General features: G+C 35.3%; 2 protein-coding genes across 2 annotated transcripts; one reads left to right on the forward strand and one right to left on the reverse strand.

The window, feature by feature from the left end:
• Nucleotides 1-141: 141 nt before the first annotated feature.
• On the reverse strand, nucleotides 142-1,364 carry LOC106711906 (MIP18 family protein galla-2). The gene is made up of 2 exons (XM_014504326.2): nucleotides 1,026-1,364; nucleotides 142-411 (listed from the first exon to the last, which is right to left on the reverse strand). Exons 1-2 carry the CDS (start codon nucleotides 1,300-1,302, stop codon nucleotides 218-220), a joined length of 471 nt encoding a protein of 156 aa, XP_014359812.2. The 5' UTR covers nucleotides 1,303-1,364; the 3' UTR covers nucleotides 142-217.
• Nucleotides 1,365-1,645: 281 nt separating this feature from the next.
• On the forward strand, nucleotides 1,646-20,192 carry LOC106711895 (intersectin-1). Its single transcript, XM_045685262.1, has 27 exons — nucleotides 1,646-1,750; nucleotides 2,252-2,375; nucleotides 2,953-3,051; nucleotides 3,288-3,366; nucleotides 3,438-4,208; nucleotides 4,852-4,945; nucleotides 5,630-5,781; nucleotides 6,470-6,572; nucleotides 7,243-7,372; nucleotides 7,670-7,678; nucleotides 8,533-8,643; nucleotides 8,958-9,022; nucleotides 10,097-10,279; nucleotides 10,703-10,814; nucleotides 11,428-11,505; nucleotides 12,411-12,606; nucleotides 12,967-13,041; nucleotides 13,905-14,005; nucleotides 14,295-14,358; nucleotides 15,724-15,825; nucleotides 16,229-16,291; nucleotides 16,480-16,612; nucleotides 17,605-17,812; nucleotides 18,234-18,433; nucleotides 18,961-19,096; nucleotides 19,214-19,412; nucleotides 20,109-20,192. Exons 2-27 carry the CDS (start codon nucleotides 2,253-2,255, stop codon nucleotides 20,168-20,170), a joined length of 3,648 nt encoding a protein of 1,215 aa, XP_045541218.1. The 5' UTR covers nucleotides 1,646-1,750; nucleotide 2,252; the 3' UTR covers nucleotides 20,171-20,192.

The raw sequence follows: 20,192 nt of genomic DNA on the forward strand, positions 1-20,192 counted from the left end.
GCCTCAGATGATGATGATGATGATTGTCATTGAAACATTATTATACATAGACTTGCGAAATGCAATCTTTAAAATAATGAAGTACTTATACAGAAAGTATTGTTGTGATATGTTCTATTTTCTTCTTTCTTTCTTTCTCTAAGCAAAGTTTCTAGCTTACGGAGATTGTCCTTCCAGACTAAACAACTCTCACTTATGATGTATTAACATATATTATCTATGCTCCAGCCGCAACACATTGGTTTATAATCTGTACAAGATTATTATTCTCTAATGCGGCGGCAACTCTCTCTTTATCAGCCAGTTGTTTATTCACCGCATGTTCAGATACATGTGTACCTTCGGAAACTTCTACAGTTACTTTGAAACGACTTGGTAATGCTCTAAGTAATTGTACTCTGATGGATAGACCTGAAATGTAGGATAGAAAATGCTTAGCATAGGAAAATATGATATTGGTTGTGACATAACTAAAACATCTCGGATCACCGAGAACATTTCCAGAGATCACCGACAACATTTCCAGAGATCACCGACAACATCAAAGGGTTGCTGGGATTCTTTGGAGAGTTGGGTTGGCTGGAGTGAATCCAGATCCTACTCACACGCAAAATACGCGCCAGTTGCGGAGTTGCGGAAATCTAGCCCTTACAACTAACTAATTAGATTGTGGATGAATGGTAATGTAATGGGGCTAGACGGAAAAAATTCTTACGAAAAGTTGTCACGACACTTTTTGCTATAGTAAGTATGTTAACAACGAATGAGCGCTACTTCACCATGGCAACGACGTGACAATATATAACGAAAATTCATAGAAATAAAATGTACTTCTTGTGAAGACTTAAGTTTTTTATTCATAGAATAAACATTGGTTCCTTCACTTGTGGTTGTGGTATTGCACCAAGTGTGCGGCCCATTCATGCAACAGATGTTGTTGTTGTTGGCATCTACCACTGTTGAAATACTGAAAAAAAATCCTATTAGTTATGACTGAAAATTTACAAGAAGCTTTGTTTACTTACCAATCAAAGTAGCCATACTGCAGTGTGGTATTGTAGGTGTAAAATAAACAAGTACTTCATTCTTCTTATTATCTACTGATATATTCTTTTCCTCAACAACTCGAAGTTCCTCCAACGTTAAAGGATGTTCCGGATCATTGATATTCCGGATTAAATCGAAAATTTCCCTTTCGTCAAACTCGTCTGTGATCTCTTCATCTTGATCTGCTGATGTTATTTCACGTTCTGATTCCTTCTCGTATACGTTCGGATTAACATTATCTGCTACTTTCGTCATTTATTCGACGGTAGATTTCAACTTTCTTAATAAAATCACAACGTTTCGTTTCGTGTGCTTTACGAAAAAACAAAATTTTTGACAGTTGACGTTTTCACTTTTTATGTCAATCAGGAAAAGTCAAACAGTTCTTATGTTTAGAAATTTCTGATAAATATAATTATTTTACCGAAAATAATTTTATGCAAGCATTTTAATTATTTCTTCATTTTTATGGAGCTAAGCTAAGCCATTTTTTTTTTTGGAATTATACGTTAAACATAAAAGAGGAAAGTAATAATTGTATTTTTTCAACCATTTTATGTTTTTGAACGGATATGTCAAAGTAATAACTTGACAAGTTTCTCCGGATCAATACAAAACCCGACTTTCGATCCTAGTTCTTTTAATCTCAACCATTTATTCAAGGGGCGTTTTACTTGTAAAAGACTATTATCTAATCAGAAACGTAAGTAAATCTAACACATTATTACTATTTTATTCCTATTATTGCCCTATTCACGCAAAATTGCATTTAAGTACAAACTCTCTGCACAAGTTTAATTTTTGTTCAATCTCAAGATTTTCACCATTTTCAACGTTCAATTTTATTTGTAAAAATACAAGTAATGTTAAACTACAAACCCGGCTCGTGTTCATAAACATATTACATAGGAAATTATAAATCTTAAAATTTTTTATGGACTCTTAAGTTCGTAATAAAATGCAAAAATGTATTAATATAATTAAATAAATCATGCCACACCTCTTTTACCATCCAACAAGAATTTCTACTAAGAAAACATGTAATAATTTGTAACAAAATGAATTTCTGTAATAAATACTGGACATTAATTAAGGAATTAACCAAATTAATTGGAATAAAATATTACGTAAAAAAAATATTATTAAATTGTACAAAATCTTCTAAAAACTTAACTTATTAACATAAATAATGTCATAATCACAGGATGGCAGGAGACCCGTGGGTTATCCAGCCTCACGAGCATGCCAAGTTTGCGGAACACTTCCGTAATCTTGGACCCATCAATGGTACCCTTACCGGAGAGCAAGCAAAGAGATTCATGTTGCAAGTAAGTTGTTTCATTTACAGTGGAAGGTGGTGCAATTATCGGACCACACCGTAACCTAATCTAAAAAGACTAGTAATTAAATTGTTTAAACTTTCGTGAGACATAACAATTAATTAATCAAGAAAGGCTGAACTCACGTGTCGTCAAAATAAACACGGAAGTCCTCAAAATAAACACTCGCCCTGAAGATGGACCGCCGACGGGTCCGAAACTAGTTGGTGCAGTCACCAGACAATCATATGTGAGTTAAGCCATTCTTAATTAATTAAAAAAGACTAGGTCTAATCCCAGCTATGTACTAATGTGTTTTTTTTTTTTGCATTTCATATGTACTTTTATCCCATGTTCTTATGAAGGAAAACATTGTGAAGTCAACCTACACTGGGCTAACATTGACTATGGCCTAGTCATACTTAAATAGGGTAGGCTTTGAGCCTCTCGTTGGAGATATAGAATGAGCTGATGATGAGTGGCAAAGGAGAAAACGGCCACCTGAGTTAGTTAAACAAGCAGTGCTTTTTTAATATATTAATATGTCAGAAAAGACACTATCTTCATCCAAAAATCTTTGTTTCAGTCTCAATTACCACCACCAATTCTCGGTCAGATCTGGTCTCTTGCGGATACAAATGCAGATGGAAAACTCGACCTTAAAGAGTTCTCTATTGCGTGCAAGGTAAAAATTTAATATTATTTTTGACTAGATGTAAAAAAACATAAGTATCCTATGTGTTCTTACAGACTATGTTCTAAAACTGTGACAAATTTCATCAAGATCTGTTGAGATGTTCTGGAGATACTTTCACACAAACATCCATTCATCCATACATTTGCATTTATAATATTAGTAAGATTACATGAACTACAATGCTACATTTATAAACATAAGTTTTTTTTAAATATTTTGTTTAGATAATCAACCTCAAACTCCATGGAATTGAAATACCTAAAGTGTTGCCACCATCATTGCTCGCATCTCTGAGTCCTACAGGTAATTTGACACATAATATATCTAGACTTAATGCATTTGATAAATTTTATAATCTGTAATTTTTTTTTCAGGACCAAAACAATTTGTAACACCCACAAAGCCTCCAATCCCTCCAATGCCAATAATCCCAACTCAACCCCAACAGCCATTAATTTCAGGTCTACCCACACAACCGATCCAATCTCAACCGATCCAATCCAACCAATCACTACTCGGAGATTTCGGTTCTCAACCTTTAATTAATACAGGCCCAACTGTACCACAACCATCACCTATCTTACCACCAACAAAACCAACCGTACCTGATCTCATATCAGGTGTAAAACCACCCCAAACTCAACCATTAGTTGGTCCACCGTTAATACCAAACCAACCATTGATCCCAACAGCTCCAATCACTCAACCACTCTCACAGCCTTTGATGAGTCAAACTCAAACTTTAATGAGTCAAACTCAATCAATATCTACATCCCAACCGTTGACTACTCAACCATTAATGGGTTCCCAACCTTTAATACCATCTCAGCCATTGATCGGTTCATCTCAAACATTAATCCCAATGTCGGACCAAACTCAACCACTCATCAGTACAGCACCAACTCAACAAACTCAACCTCTAGTAGGAAATCAACCGTTAGTGGGAACAACTCAACCACTCATTGGACCAACACCATTAATCCCGTCATCCCAACCCCAACCTATACCAACAGGAACTACCGTTGGTTCGTTGATCAGTAGCCCACCAAAGGCCAGTGTTACGACGGTCGCGGATTCAATTTCAAGTCAACCAGTGACTTCTACACCAATCACTGCGGTTAAAAGTGATTCATTTTCTAAACCTGGTAAGTTTCTACCGTCATTTATGTGTTATATTTTTTACAACATTACGTTATTTAATTTTATTTCGCATATACAGGATGATTCTTAATGGATGGATCAAAAGCTTTGTAGTTAGTTTTAAAGTTATGTACCACGATTATCAAACAGATTTATATTTAATTTCTTGTAAAATCATGAAACATACTTTGGGTTTAAGCAATAGATTTTTTTTATATTACAAAGTGGCAATCGAGCAAGCGGCGACATGAATTCGCCGAAATGTCGAAGAGACCGCTGCCCATAGACATTCGCAATTGCAGATGCGTTGTCTACCCTCAATCGAAGGAGGAGACGCACAAAAAGAGAATATTTAACCTTCCTATACATCTCCTCCTTCATCAAATCTACATCCCCTTCCCATCCTTTCCTTATAAGAAAAGGGTGAGAAAGAGGACTAAAATTAGTCCTCCGGTACCACACTCATAAGACTGTAGGTGGAATTACTTTCACTTCTCGCCTGTCTTCTGTGTGGTCGTGGTATTTCACCGGAAGTCCTATATCACCGCAAAGCTTTTGATACATCCGTTAAGTATCAACCTGTATGTACATTTTAAATAGTCTCTTGAAGTAATTTTAAAATAAAAATGTTTTTTTTTATCTTGTCAGCTTCTTTAGTGGGAAGTCCTGCAGAATCCCCCATGGGTGTCATGACACCACCGCCTACTGTCGAATGGGGGATACCACAACCGCAAAAACTTAAGTAAGTATAACAAAATAAACAAAAAATCACTTACTTATATTATAAACTAGCTGTCGCCCGCGATTCCGTACGTGCGAAATAAAAAAAACAAAATAAGTAGCCTATGTGTTCTTTCAGACTATGTTCTACACCTGTGACAAATTTCATAAAGATCTGTGGAGTCGTTCCGGAGATAACTTCATACAAACATACATCTATCCATCCATCCATTCAAACATTCACATTTATAATATTAGGAAGATGTGAAAGTTTAGATGAATGTATGGATAGATGTTTATTTGAAGTTATCTCCGGAACGTGTCAACAGATCTTGATGAAATTTGGCACAGATGTAGAACATAGTCTGAAAGAACACATAGGCTATTTATTAAACTTTTTTTCAATTCCGCGTGGACGAAGTCGCGGGCGACAGCAAATCTAGTAATAAATATATGATAAGTCATCCGGAGATAGTGTTGCTTTCCAACGGTGAAAGAATTTGTGAAATCGCTTCAGTAGTTTTTGAACTAATTCAATGCAAACGAACAATAAAATCTTCCCTCTTTAGGATAATTTTACATATTCAGTCATAATAACCGATAATGCATTGGTTATAATTTTGAAACCGTTGCTATTTTGGTCGCTATAACCGATTTCTTTTTATCTAGTCGCGTATTAAGCTTTTCTTACTCTATTTGTACTAAGGTACACTCAACTATTCAACGTAACTGATCGTGCGAAGACAGGCTGGGTGTCAGGTGCACAAGCAAGAGCACTCATGCTCCAGTCTCGGCTACCTCAGCCCGCACTGGCTCAGATATGGGCACTGGCAGATCTGGACGCTGATGGAAAACTTGGTATGTTAATTGATTGTAACCAGTGTTTCTAATCTAATAGTGTTCCTAAACTAACAATGTTCCTAAAGTAACAGTGTTCCTAATCTAACAATGTTCCTAATCTTACAATGTTCCTAATATAACAGTGTTCATAACCTTATAATGTTCCTAATCTAACAGTGTTCCTAATCTAAAAGTGTTCCTAATCTAACAGTGTTTCTAAACTAACAGTGTTCCTAATCTAACAATATTCCTAATCTAAAATTGTTCCTAAACTAACAATGTTCCTAACTTAACAGTGTTCCTAATCTAACAATGTTCTTAACGTTACAATGATCCTAATCTAATAATGTTCCTAATCTAACAGTGTTTCTAATCTAACAATGTTCCTTAACTAACAATGTTCCTAATCTTACAATGTTCCTAATCTAACAATGTTCTTAATCACATGAGAAGATAAATTAAGCAAATATTAATATACTTGTGGTAATTTTAAATCAATTAATTTGTTTTATTATAACAAAAAAAATATTGAACCATACTAACATTTAACTTAACAATAAATGGTACTGTATATATATTTATATTGTAAAGATATTATATTATATATAAGACAGATATATATATTTTATGTACCATTTTGATCAGAATAATAGGTATGTAGTTTTAACCGATGTTTTAAATAGTTTATTCTAAATATTTATTTCAGGCTGCGAGGAGTTTGTCCTAGCGATGTACTTATGTGAGAGAGCTACTCACGGTGATCCAGTACCCGCTAAGTTACCTCCTGAACTTATACCTCCTACATTCAGGTAAGTTACAGATCCAACTCTGAAGTTTTGTTTGAAAAGTGTGTTCCGGAGGCCTAGTTTTAGTCTATTTTACCTTCCTACCCTTATAAGGAAAGGATGGGAAGGAGAAGTGGATTTGATGGAGGAGGTGATGTATAGGAAGAGGATATGTCCTCTTTCTGTGTCTCCTCCTCTGTCGATTAAAGGTAGGCAAGATATCTGTAATTCTAGATGTCTATGGGCGGCGATCGCTTTGTTTTTAGGCGTATTATGATAAAAAATTATTACATGACTAATCCAAAAGCTGACAAAAGATATACAACTTTGCTAATAAATATTATAAGGCGTCAGTTAATTTTTATTAACAAGCGCTTTCTAACTTTGCTATTTTATATTACAAGGCGCTATGTAAGTTTGCTATTTTATATTACAAGGCGCTATGTAAGTTTGCTATTTTATATTACAAGCGCTATGTAAGTTTGCTATTTTATATTACAAGGCGCTATGTAAGTTTGCTATTTTATATTACAAGGCGCTATATAAGTTTGCTATTTTATATTACAAGGCGATATGTAAGTTTGCTATTTTATATTACAAGGCGCTATGTAAGTTTGTTATTTAAAATTAAAAGGCGCCATCTAACTTTGCTTTTTATATTGTGTTCAAAGTCTATTGTATTCTATTCTTTTAGACGTGAATCGGTGACAAGCACGAGTAGTGCCAAGTCCTACGAAGAGAGAAGAAGAGAGAATATGGCAAGAGGACAGGCAGAGTTAGAACGAAGGAGATCTCAGTTAGCTGACGCTCATATGAAGGAGAAGGTATGAGATGATACTAATTAAATAAAACACACATATTTGAACATACAGATGGATAAATAAAGATTAATTTTATTTATTTATTTAGAAACACTTGAAATATTTTTATTCATAATTGATTGTTGATTGTTTCCTACAATCATATGTTCAAAATCATGAGTGCGAAAGAGACAACACTTATTCTCTAACGTGTGAGTAAGACGGCAGTACTAGAGAAGTTTTTTTCTATATATATGTAAAATTGAGCATTAATATTTTGACTAAAAAAGTTAACAATGTTTATTTTCCAATGCAATCTAGGAAGAAGAGGTAAATTCTAGATATTTAGAAGGTAGCAACTCATGAAGTTTAGATGTAGTTTGTGTTTGTCTGTTTTTTCTATCCACAGCTAGTTAGCACAAGTCTACTTCTTACTAATATTATAAACTAGCTTTTACCCGCGACTCCGTCCGCGCGGAATAAAAAAAAAAAAGAAAAAGAAAACGGTGTAAAAATTATCCTATGTCCGTTGCCTGGTTCTAAGCTACCTGCCCACAAATTTTCAGTCAAATCGATTCAGCCGTTCTTGAGTTATAAATAGTGTAACTAACACGACTTTCTGACTATATATATAGATGTGAATGTTTAGATGTTTGTATGAAGTTATCTCCGGAACATCTCAACATATCTTGATGAAATTTGTCACAGATGTAGAACATAGTCTGGAGGAACATATAGACTACTTATTATGTTTTTTTTTTAATTCTAAAGCTAGTATATGTATAAAAATAAGTGTCACAATGTTATGTATAAAAAAATGTACATGAAATATATTTTTAAATAATATGCTAGTAGTTGTAGATAAAAAAAAACAAATACATTTCAACAAATTTTACGTTTTGACGAATTTTAAAGTTTTGAGGATTTTTATTTTATTGTATTACTAGCTATCACCCGCGACTCTGTCCGCGCGGAATTAAAAAGAACTCAATACTCCAGACTATGTTCTACATCTGTGACAAATATCATTAAGATCTGATGAGCCGTGATGGAGATAACTTCAAACATCCATCCATCCAAACATTCGCATTTATAATATTAGTAAGATTAACAATCTAATTGTTTCAAGCATGTTTTAACAAAATAACTATATTTTAAAAAAAACTATAAGCGATATTTTTCAGGCCGAAAGAGAACGGAAGGAGAGAGAAGAAGCCGAGAAGAGAGAGAAACTACGTCTAGAAGCTCAGAAGAAGGAACAAGAAGAATTAATGCGGAAACAGAAAGAAGAACAGGTGAGCAAAACTAGTAGTAAACAATACAAATTCTTTTGAAAAAACATCGCACTCATAAGCCAGATGGTTAAGAAGTAAACTACCGAAAGTTACCAAAACCTACATATGTTACCAAAACCTACTAAAAGTTACCAATACTTACCGAAAGTTACCAAACCCTACCGAAAGTTACCAAACCCTACCGAAAGTTACCTAAAACCTACCGAAAGCTACTAAATAATTTCAATCCCCTTAGTATAGTATTGGCTAGTATCCAAACTTATCCTTCAGAGTCAGTAAGATGTTCTTTGCTAAAAGTAATAATAAAATTGTAGGAGAAAAGAGAAGCAGCAAGGAAAGAGATGGAAAGACAGTGTCAGTTGGAGTGGGAAAAGAAGAGGTATTTACTAAATAATTTAATTATATTATTATGTCTTTTTTTATAATACAGTCAAACCTAGATAAGCGAGAAACCTCTATAAGCGAGAATTTATTGCCCCGTCCCTACGGACAAGCTCCTTAAGCGAGAAACTCGGTTTGGAGATAAACCTCGATAAGCGAGAGTTTATTGATTCGTCATGACAGATGATCTCTGGAAGCGAAAAACTTGGGTTAGAGAGATACCTCTATAAGCGAGAATCATTGACCCGACTCTACGGATGACCTCTTTAAGCAAGAAACTTTGTGTACAGAGAAACCTCTATAAGCGAGAGTCATTGATCTGTCATGACGGATTATCTCTGGAAGCGAGAAACTTGGGTTAGAGAGATACCTCTAGAAGCGAGAAAATTATCGCGATCCCTTATACTCTCGCTTATCCAAGTTGGACTGTATTAAAATGGATCATCATTTGGATCCAAATCAAATTCACAATACATTGAATTTTTTTTTAGTTATTTTGTGAAAATTGTGTAATAAATTGTTGTGATTTTGTATAATAACTGTAGATAATGTCATAGACTGTAACAATGGTAGACGACAGCAACAACATCAGTTGCAGGAATTGTCCTCGCTCAGTGAAATACTGCGACCTTACAGAAGACAGACGTGAAGTGGAAGTAATTCCGTGTATGTACAGTCTGATGAGTGTGTTGCCGGAGGACTCATTTTAGTCCCTTCCCACCCCTTTTCTTATAAGGAAAGGATGCGAAGGGGAGATGGATTTGATGGTGGAGATGCATAGGAAGGTTAAATATTCTCTTTTTGTGCGCCTCCACCTTCGTCGATTGAGGGTAGGCAACACATCTGCAATTGCGAATGTCTATGGGCAGCGGTCGCTTCGCCATTTCTGCGAATTCATGTGGCCGCTTGCTCGTTTGCCACCTTGTAATATAAAAAAAAAATCATAGAAGAAATGTGCTTTATCAGAAATAATATGTAATTTACGAGTGTTAAAGATTTGAATTGCAATTCAGGATGGTTACAGTTTTTAGTACATTCAATCTAGCACATCTGAATATCTTACTTCCCTTAGGACTCGTGAGCTCGAGGCCCTAAGGGCTGATGAGCAGGCCAAGGTTCTAGCCCTTAAGGCCCGCAGTGCGACCCTAACAGCATCTCTAGGGGCAGCTGCACAGAGGGCCTCGACATTAGCAAAGTCGATACGTGACACGCGCACCAGTGTCGCTGCTGCCAAGTGTACAATTGATGGCATGAGGTGATATATTGTACCATTTCTAATGTTAACACCATTTTATAGCTTCACAAACATATGTTAGGTTTTAGGTTTAGGAATTTGAAGGTATTTCCGCATTTCGTCTGATGAGTGTATTGTCACATTAAAGTACTCTTCCCCTTCTTAACATTTTTCCTGTAAGGTAAATATGGAACGGGTATGTACATTTGGCAGGGGATGGGACGTATAGGAAAAGAAATAAAATCTCTTATCTACACATCTCTTTTACCTTTTTGTGGGTACTTATAAAATATTTGTAATGAGCAAAAAAGTCATATTTAATATAATCCATTGAATAGGTATAAGAGTTTTATTTTCCAGTCTCAGTTTTATTTTTCAAAGACAATGTCAGGGATAACAAAATGTTTAAATACAAGTATTTAAACAATGTAAACCCGTCTACAGATCGGATCGTGATGCCAGTATGGCTGAAATGCAACAATTAAAAGCTAAAGTGAAAGAATTAAACGCTAAACAAATCGCTTTGAATAAAGAGAAAGCTGAATTAGATGCTAAGGTAAGTTTTCTACATGTTTCCTAATGGTTTCCATTGCAGAAACATGTTTACAAAAACACTATTTGCTTTAAAAAGGCTAGACCACAGACCCCCAAACTATTTTGGACAAGTGACCCCCTTTTCCAAAATGAACTGTTACCTCAGACCCCCAAAGCCAAATTACCTATTTTTAAGATCAACCCCCTCCACAATGGTCCGCTAACTTAAAACATCTGCTACAGAATGTTATTTTTAATTCTGACTTAGGTTAATAGAAGACAAAGTGAGAATTAGCAATGCTTTAAGTTAACAGACTATTATTAATAGGGGTCGATTTTTAGACCTCGTCGACCCCCAAAATTTTCGTTTATGTCGACCCCTAGGAAACCGATATCGACCCCAATCGACCACTTTGGGAATCCCTGGTTTAGACTCTAAATGGTCACAATAGAATTGTCATACATACAAACTCATATACATAAAAACAAACATACATACACTCTTAAAACATTACCAACTTCGTAAGACGGATAAAAATATGTAGCTATCTCTTTTAAGGATGAAAAATCAGTGATAGTACTTTTTTTTAAATAAATACAATAATTTTTCTTTGATATGTAATTCTTCTTTTCAGGCTAAAGTGTCAGAAGGTTCTGGAGAAGATGGTAAATTAAATATGATGGAAGTAACTTTGAAACAACTTAAAGATAAGGTAAGTTTAACTTTAAACGTATCTGGTGAAGGGAGAATCCAAGGTTTCTCTCTAACCTGACTTTCTCACATTTGGAGCGTACAATGATTCTAGCTTATAGATGTTATTCCCTAACTTGATTTTCTCGCTCGTGGAGTGGATAATGACTAGCTTATAGAGGTTTCTCTCTAACTTGAGTTTCTCGCTCGTGGAGTGGATAATGACTAGCTTATAGAGGTTTCTCTCTAACTTGAGTTTCTCGCTCGTGGAGTGGATAATGACTAGCTTATAGAGGTTTCTCTCTAACTTGAGTTTCTCGCTCGTGGAGTGGATAATGACTAGCTTATAGAGGTTTCTCTCTAACTTGAGTTTCTCGCTCGTGGAGTGGATAATGACTAGCTTATAGAGGTTTCTCTCTAACTTGAGTTTCTCGCTCGTGGAGTGGATAATGACTAGCTTATAGAGGTTTCTCTCTAACTTGAGTTTCTCGCTCGTGGAGTGGATAATGACAATCTTATAGATGTTACTCCCTAACCTGATTTTCTCACTTATGAAGCGGAAAATGACTCTCGCTTCTAGAGGTTTCTCTCTAAACTGAGTTTCTCGCTTATAAAGCTGATAATGACTGTCGCTTGTTGGAATTACCAACATTTTTAACTTTGTAGTCGTTTCCTGTCTCTGATACCCGAAATAAATGAGTGTGCACTACAATTATACCGAAGCCATTAATTCTGGTAATTAACCAAACCACAAAATACAGTCCACTAACATAGTTCTGTGACATGGTCCTTCGAGCCGGATATGAACCAGCGACCTATAGATTACTTATCCAAGTTCAAGTTAATCAATATTTGACGTGAAAACGTTGTTACCCTTTATTCTAAAGAAATATAGACATCTAGTTTAGTTCTCTTCTCTTTTTTTAGGTGGAAGCGGCTAAAGCACTAGTTGATACTAAAAAATCAGATCTAGAAAGTAATCAGAAACAACTGTCAGATTTGACAGATACTGTGACACAATTGGGTGATAAATGTGAGAGAGTATGGAAGATGTATGAAGAGAAGAGGAAAGAGTTTGTGGAGAAGAGAAGTACAGCGCCCGCGGAACAAGCTTGGACTGCCGGTTAGTTATTTATTCTTTTTAGGTTAATAACTGCTTTATTTTTTATATTTAGGTGATTTTTAGTCAAATTTTAACAAAAAAAAAAGTTTAGTTTTATAAATTTATCTTTCATAGGTTTATTATCGTCTGAAGAAACTATATATCGTGATCTAATACGATTTCAACGCCATCTAGAATTTTTAAATTGCAAACATGAAAATCTGAAATGTATTAAAAAACAATTAGTGCATTTTGTGCCTTTAGAAATATATTTTTTCTTTTGCCCCACTAGAAGGGTAATGTTTTTTTTTGTAATTTTGAAGTATTAGGTCATTTGATTCTTCCCCTAAGTGTTATAAGGGTGTTTTTTTTTTACTCTAGATGCAGAATGGGGTGCAAATGAAGATGCTTGGGGTGGTAGTGAAGATGCGTGGGGTGATGCAGCTACCACTAATGGTAAGTTATCATCAATTCTTCACAAAAGTAATCACCCATTCATAAAAATAGCGTGTTTTATTTCGATTCTAACGCCATCTAGTGGAGTAAATTGCAAAACTGGACCCAATAATGTTTAATTTTGTTTTAATTTGTGAAGATTTCGTCAAATTTAAATCAGATCTCTGCCTACCCTTCAATTTTAGGGTCGAGATTTTTGTTGTTTTAATGCTTTTATAGCTAAATAGTTTGTTTACTTTAAGTTCAGAAACTAGAAATTAAAATTGAATAATTCTTTTTGCAATTGAAAGGCCAAGTATTAAGGGAGGTTTTAAACTATTTAACATCACGCTGCGACATTTAGGAGCCACGCAGAAACGAAATAAATAATTCTTAAGTGATGAAACATGTAATTTTTATATGGAGTTTCTTTGGCAAAAAGACAACCGTGAAGTGGAAGTAATTGCCTGTTTGATTGTGCATGCTTTTTTATAAATGTGGAAGGGAAATTAGAGGGATTTGCGCAGGAGGGGAGGGATAAGAAAGGGGAAGGACTTTCTGTGCGTCGCCTTCTTTCGATTAAAGATAGACAACGCATGTGTACATGATTTTGACGTATTCATGTGTCTGTTTGTTCGTTTGCTACATTATATATATATATATATAAAAGAAAGTGGTGTTAGTTACACTATTTATAACTCAAGATCGGTCGAACTGATTTATCTGAAAATTGATGGGGAGATAGCTTAGAACCTAGGAGACGGACATAGGAACTTTTTTTTATCTTGTGTGCATTTTTTTTATTCCGCGCGGATGAAGTCGCGTGTAAAAGCTAGTATATAATAAAAAAAAGTGTTCATTAATACATAGAAGTTTTTATATAGCTACAGAGGCAGTATCCACTAGCTCTGCCCCTCGTTGGAGGTGTGTGTATGAGTTTAATGCGAGAACTGCTGATGAATTAAGTTTGCAGCCTGGAGATTTGGTGAGTTGAATATTTTGAACTTTATTACTATGTACATAAGGTTTATGTTCGTTTAAAAAGTTGTTTTTACTGATAGTAAAATTTGCTTTTATTAAAATTAGAAAGTTGCGATCTAATTTGTACTCTCTGGTATTAGGAATAAGGTTGAATATTATTTGGATTAATATCACATTTTTAGCAAAATTGCGATCGAATCTCAACCTTCTCTCTATAGAAATGAAATTTCTTTGTTGAGTTCATTTTTAACTCTGTGGATATAGAAATAAGGTTTATTTTGACTTGTATTCAGGTAAGTGAAGCAAATGCACCAAGAGCTGATGCTGAACCAGGTTGGCGTTGGGGTACAGCTAGAGGTGAGAAAATTATTTGTCGATTTAAAAAAAACTGACTTTTATGACTTACTGTACTGATTGACTCTACTGACTTAGTGTACTGACTTACTGTACTGAATGACTACTGACTTACTGTACTGAATGACTACTGACTTACTGTACTGAATGACTACTGATTTACTGTACTGAATGACTACTGACTTACTGTACTGACTGACTATTTCTATTGACTACTGACTGATTACTGACTTAGTGTACTAACCGACTACTGACTTACTGTACTGACTGACTATTTCTATTGACTACTGACTGATTACTGACTTAGTGTACTAACCGACTACTGACTTACTGTACTGACTGACTATTTCTATTGACTACTGACTGATTACTGACTTAGTGTACTAACCGACTACTGACTTAGTGTACTGACTGATTACTCACTTACTGTACTGACTGACTATTTTTATTGACTACTGACTTAGTGTACTGACTGATAACTGACTTACTGTACTGACTGACTATTTTTATTGACTACTGACTTAGTGTACTGACTGATAACTGACTTACTGTACTGACTGACTATTTCTATTGACTACAGACTTACTATTCCAATTGACTCTACTGACTGACTGTATATACCTACATAGATATTGTCTGGCCGTACCTAACGACTCTACTGACTAAACTGACTCTATTGACTATAATGACTGACAGTTCTGACTGGCTCGACTGACTGACTCTACTGACTGACTGTAAAGACACAGGAGGGTAATGTTTTTTGTTCATATTTATGTTTTTATTTGATTCAATTGTAACATACCATAGACTAAGGAACTGATTTTGAAGATTAAGACGTCATTCGATATGTACTCTTCTCCTGAGTGTCGTTGGATTTTTAATCAATATTTTTTTTGGTTAATTTGTTATTGTACAAGAGTTCGTCTATGTCATGTCTCTCATAATTTCAGTCCTCTTTCCCTTCCCACCCTTTTCTTATTAGTAAAGGAAGTGGATTTGAACAAAGAAGGAATGTTTAGGAAGGGCAAATATCTTTCTGTGCTTCTCCTTCTCCGTTGATTAAAGGTAGACAATGTACCTACATATGCGAGATGTCTATGGGCAACGGTCGCTTCGCTATTTGGGCGAATTTAGGTGACCGTTTGCTATCTTTTTATATAAAAAAAATGTTAGCCGTCATGAGACGCCTGGCAGATGTGAAACATCGTGTGTACAAGTAATATGCATAAAAGATAATATTATTAATATAAAATATATATGTATACCTTAGTATAGCTTGGCGACCCGTCGCCACGGCAAGCGTCGCCACGCCAACAATTCGGTTTACAAGTGATCCTATAGATGTTTCACATCAAAATGTAATTTTAGGTCAATCAGGTTGGTTCCCTGAATCTTACGTGGAGGATATAAATGCAGCGATGTCGTATGTAGAACCAATGGAAGTCATAGAAACTAAAACACCATTAGAAGGTATATTTTTTATAGTTTTGTATAGTTCATTGTTATTTATAATTAAACTAGTTATAGCCCGCGACTCCGTTCGTGCAGAATTAAAAAAAAAAACTTAATAAATAGTTATGTTCTTCCAGATTATGTTCTACATCTGTGACATATTTCATCTAGATCTGTTGAGACTTTTTGGAGATATCTTCAAACATACATTTATCCATACATTCGCATTTATAATATTAGTAAGATGGATGTATTTTGTAATGTTTCAGTGTTTGAATTGATACAGATATGTCTGTTTTTAATAACTCTATGATTACAGAGTTATAAATGTGAAATTGCTTATGATTTTTATTAGTATGGTCCTTCGAGTCAGATGATTTTTTTTTTCTAATGTACCTGAGAGCTTATTTTATTGTATTAGGTATAGCTGAAGTACCTGAAGCTGAAATCACCAATGACTTAGGAGGAGCTATGCCTATAGTTGGTAAGACTTTTTTTTTCAGTTATATTTTTTCTTTGTATCTAAGCTATTTTTTTTAAAAACCAACATTTTAAGCCTTAAAACTAAGTCAAAAAAAAACATACTGTAGGCGAAAAAAAATACAAATAATAAAGAATGAGACAGAAAAAAGAATATACAGATACTAGAAGTCGATATTCTTAATCTTCTAGAAGGAGGCGACTTCTATATCGCTGCATATCCTTACGTATCCTCTGAACCTGGTGACCTCACATTTGAAGCTGGTGAGAGGATAGAAGTGTTGAGAAGAGATGGAGACTGGTGGACAGGCAGGATTGGGAATAGGTTAGAAACTTAGACATTGAAATATATTTCAGACATAAATTAGAAAAAAATATATCCTATGTCACTCTCAAAAACATCAGCTACCTTCCAGTGAAAGTCCGGTTAAAATCGGTGCAGAAGTTCCGGAGATTTTCCGGAACAAACGTTTATTTACAGACAGACAGATAGACAAAAATCTTCTTCTTTCTTTAATCATACAGACATTCCAATTTAGTTAGATGTTAGAGCGTCGGTGGCTCAAAGATTAAGCTTGCAATCTGCATGTCCTGGGTTCGAATCCCAATGTAACAATGTGTTTTTTGATTTACATATGTACATTTATCTAACATTCTTAAGATGAAGGAAAACATCGTGATGTAAATATCTGAGAAGAAATTCAATGATATGTGTGAAGTCAACTCGCACTTGACTGTGGTTGACTATGACATAGTCATCTCTAACTTAGGGTCAGCTCTATATTTAGGATTGTTTTAGATTACACCTGAAGCCAATATCATTAGTCTATCAAGTTCTAGATCTAGTTGATATTTCTAGCACTTTACTAAGTACCTAAAGCTACTAGTTACTATATAAAGTATACTAAATATCTGTCACAAGTTTATTTATGTACTTTTATACTAGCTTTCGCATGGGGCTCCGTCCGAGTGGTATTAAAAAAAAACTTAATAAGTATCTTAGGTGTTCTTCTAGACCAGGGATTCCCAAAGTGGTCGATATCGAACTTAAAGCATTGCTAATTCTCACTCTGTCTTCTATTGACCTAAGTCTGAATTTAAAATAATAATAATAGATCTTAAAAGTAGATAATTTGCCCATGTCTGAGGTTACAGTTTATTTTAGAAAAGGGGGCTCACTTGTCCAAAATATTTTTGGGATACCTAATCTAAACTATGTTCTACATCTATGCCAAATTACATCTCCCATGTAGTCGTTCTGCAAATACATTCAAACAAACATACGTCTAAACATTCAGATTTATTAAATTATTTTAGGAATGGTATCTTCCCATCTAATTACGTAACAAAAGATACGATATCATCAAGTGAACCTATATCCACTATCCCGGAGGCCGCAGAGCCCGCCCCTGAACCAGAAGCACCGCCTATTGCGGAAGCCCCGCCCACTTCTGTGGCCCCGCCCACAAACAATACGCCACCTGTCACAGATGTTGACTTTGTACCTACATCTCCGCCTGTACAGGTCAGTACAGTGCAAAAAGAAACACATTTATTATAATTTGCCTAAGTTTCATTCCAGACAGTTATCTATATCTGTACCAAATTTCGTCCAGATCCGTTCAGTCTTTTTGGAATTACCTTCCAATAAACATCCATCTATCTATCTAAAAATTCGCATCTATAATATTAGTAAGATTAGCTTTTCCCCGTGATCCTGTAAAACTTAATAAGTAGCCTGTGTGTTCTTCCAGATTATATTATAAATTCATGCCAAATTTCATCTAGATCCATTAAGCCGTTTTGGAAATACCTTCAAACAAACTTCCATCCATTACTAATGTAATGAGCAAGTTTGTATGGATGAAATGTGACTAAGTTTTGCTTAGGACGGACCCTAACTTATTAAAATGGGGACATATTAGCTGATGATTCTGCACATCCAGGAGCAGAAGTCTTCAACCCCCATATCATCAGAGGTGGCGGCGATCACGGAGTCTGCGGGGGCTGCGCCCTCCCCCCGCCCCGCCTCCGTCACCCGCCGGGACTCCACGCGGGACTCCGGCCGGGAGTCGGGCCGGGACTCTGTCACCGGTCGCAAGAAAAACGAGATCGCTCAAGCTATCGCCTCTTATACAGCTACGAGGTATGTTTACATTTCGATAGTGTGTTCTAAAACGCTCGTGCTGCCATCTAGTTGTTGAAACAAGTAAAAGTCTTCTACAAACGCATTAATAAATTAAAAAAAAATTAATTAATTCGCACATTTTTATTTAAAACTAAATATAGATTGCATATTTTGAACTATTCGTAATTTTTTTTGCCGCATTTCATGATGGTTTATCCGCCTCGAAGGATCATGAGTCGCAGTTAAAAATACTTTTTCCTCCACAGTTTCATTTATTACAACTTGAATTTAATGTTATAGGAAATTTTACAATATATTTAAAAAAAACTTGTATACACAAAAATGACAGGTTGACACAAAGGTGACAGATTTTATTTGTGACAATTGGCCCATAGATGTGCTGCTTTTTGTTTAATTTGTATCTAATATACTTGTAATATTTTCCTGCTTTTACTGTTCCAATACGCAAATATACTTTATGGAGATTTATCCGCCTCGAAGGACTAAAATTAACAATTATATATCTATGTATGTATACAATACAGTGCGGAGCAGCTGTCCCTACAGAAGGGTCAGCTGTTGGTGGTCCGCAAGAAAGCGGACAGCGGCTGGTGGGAAGGGGAATTGCAAGCCAAGGGAAGGAACCGGCAGGTCGGCTGGTTCCCTGCCAGTTATGTCAAGGTAATCGTATATTCTATACAAAATAAACCCTTTTAGGATGTCCATGGGAAGCGATGACTTCGCTATTTCGGCGAATTCGAATTATTATGTTAATTTTTTTTTTTTAATATATCTCAGGTACTCCAATCTTCAGGCAGAACATCAGGACGTACGACTCCGGTGTTATCCAAAATGGATACAGTGCCATCAGAGACTGTCATAGACAAGGTGATAGCTCTATATCCATACACAGCACAGAACGCTGACGAGCTGAGCTTCGAAAAGGATGACATCATAGCTGTCACTGACAGGAGCCAGGATCCCGCGTGGTGGCAAGGTGAGGCACATAGGTGACAGGTTGTGTTATTTACTATTCTTTTAAAAGTAAACACAATCATGACAAGATATTTTGATAACTAATGACAGTTTATATTATAGATTTCTTATTGTCCTTAAAAGTGCTTAGGTGACAGGTTCTTGTCGTATCAAGTGACACAAAAGTGACATGTGTTATTAATCTTTTAAAGTACAACCATGACAAGTTATTTTGATGGCACATAAGTGACAGTTTATATTATATATAGATTTCTTATTGTCCTTATAATAAAAGGTACGTAGGTGACAGGTTGTCGTAACTAGTGACACATAGGTGATAGGTTGTTTTATAGATTTTTTTATTGTCCATTTAGAAAAAACACAAACATAACAATTTGTTTTGATAACTAGTGATACATAAGTGACATGTTTTTTTTTTTTTGTGCTCATGTTTTATACACTCATCTCCTTGACTTTGTCCCACTTACGAAGGGTCCACCAGGTTTCCGTCCTCCAAATCAGTCTGCCATCATCTCTGTCACCCCCTTCTTGATCATGACACCTTTCACGCAATCCATCCATACACATACATGTACTTATACACTATGGTTATAAAATTAGTGTGACACAAAAATGTCAATCTTTAACCCTATATTGATTGTTACCAAAAATCTGAACGGTAAATTCTGACTGACATAAATTGTATATAATTTTCCAGGTGAACTCCGCGGTATGACTGGACTATTCCCGAGCAACTATGTCACTAAACTTGTTAATTAATTACATACAAACATACATACAT

The sequence above is a fragment of the Papilio machaon genome, chromosome 29 (genome assembly GCF_912999745.1).
Source record: "Papilio machaon chromosome 29, ilPapMach1.1, whole genome shotgun sequence".
NCBI classification, from domain to species: domain Eukaryota; kingdom Metazoa; phylum Arthropoda; class Insecta; order Lepidoptera; family Papilionidae; genus Papilio; species Papilio machaon.

Bases quoted from the DNA above. Each gene is read 5' to 3' on its own strand.
- LOC106711895 (XM_045685262.1), top strand. From the start codon at position 2,253: ATGGCAGGAGACCCGTGGGTTATCCAGCCTCACGAGCATGCCAAGTTT. The intron at 3,367-3,437 runs GTAATTTGACAC...TTTTTTTTTCAG, and splicing joins CGCATCTCTGAGTCCTACAG to GACCAAAACAATTTGTAACA. The intron at 10,815-11,427 runs GTAAGTTTTCTA...TCTTCTTTTCAG, and splicing joins AAGCTGAATTAGATGCTAAG to GCTAAAGTGTCAGAAGGTTC.
- LOC106711906 (XM_014504326.2), bottom strand. From the start codon at position 1,302: ATGACGAAAGTAGCAGATAATGTTAATCCGAACGTATACGAGAAGGAA. The intron at 412-1,025 runs GTAAGTAAACAA...CCTACATTTCAG, and splicing joins CAGTATGGCTACTTTGATTG to GTCTATCCATCAGAGTACAA.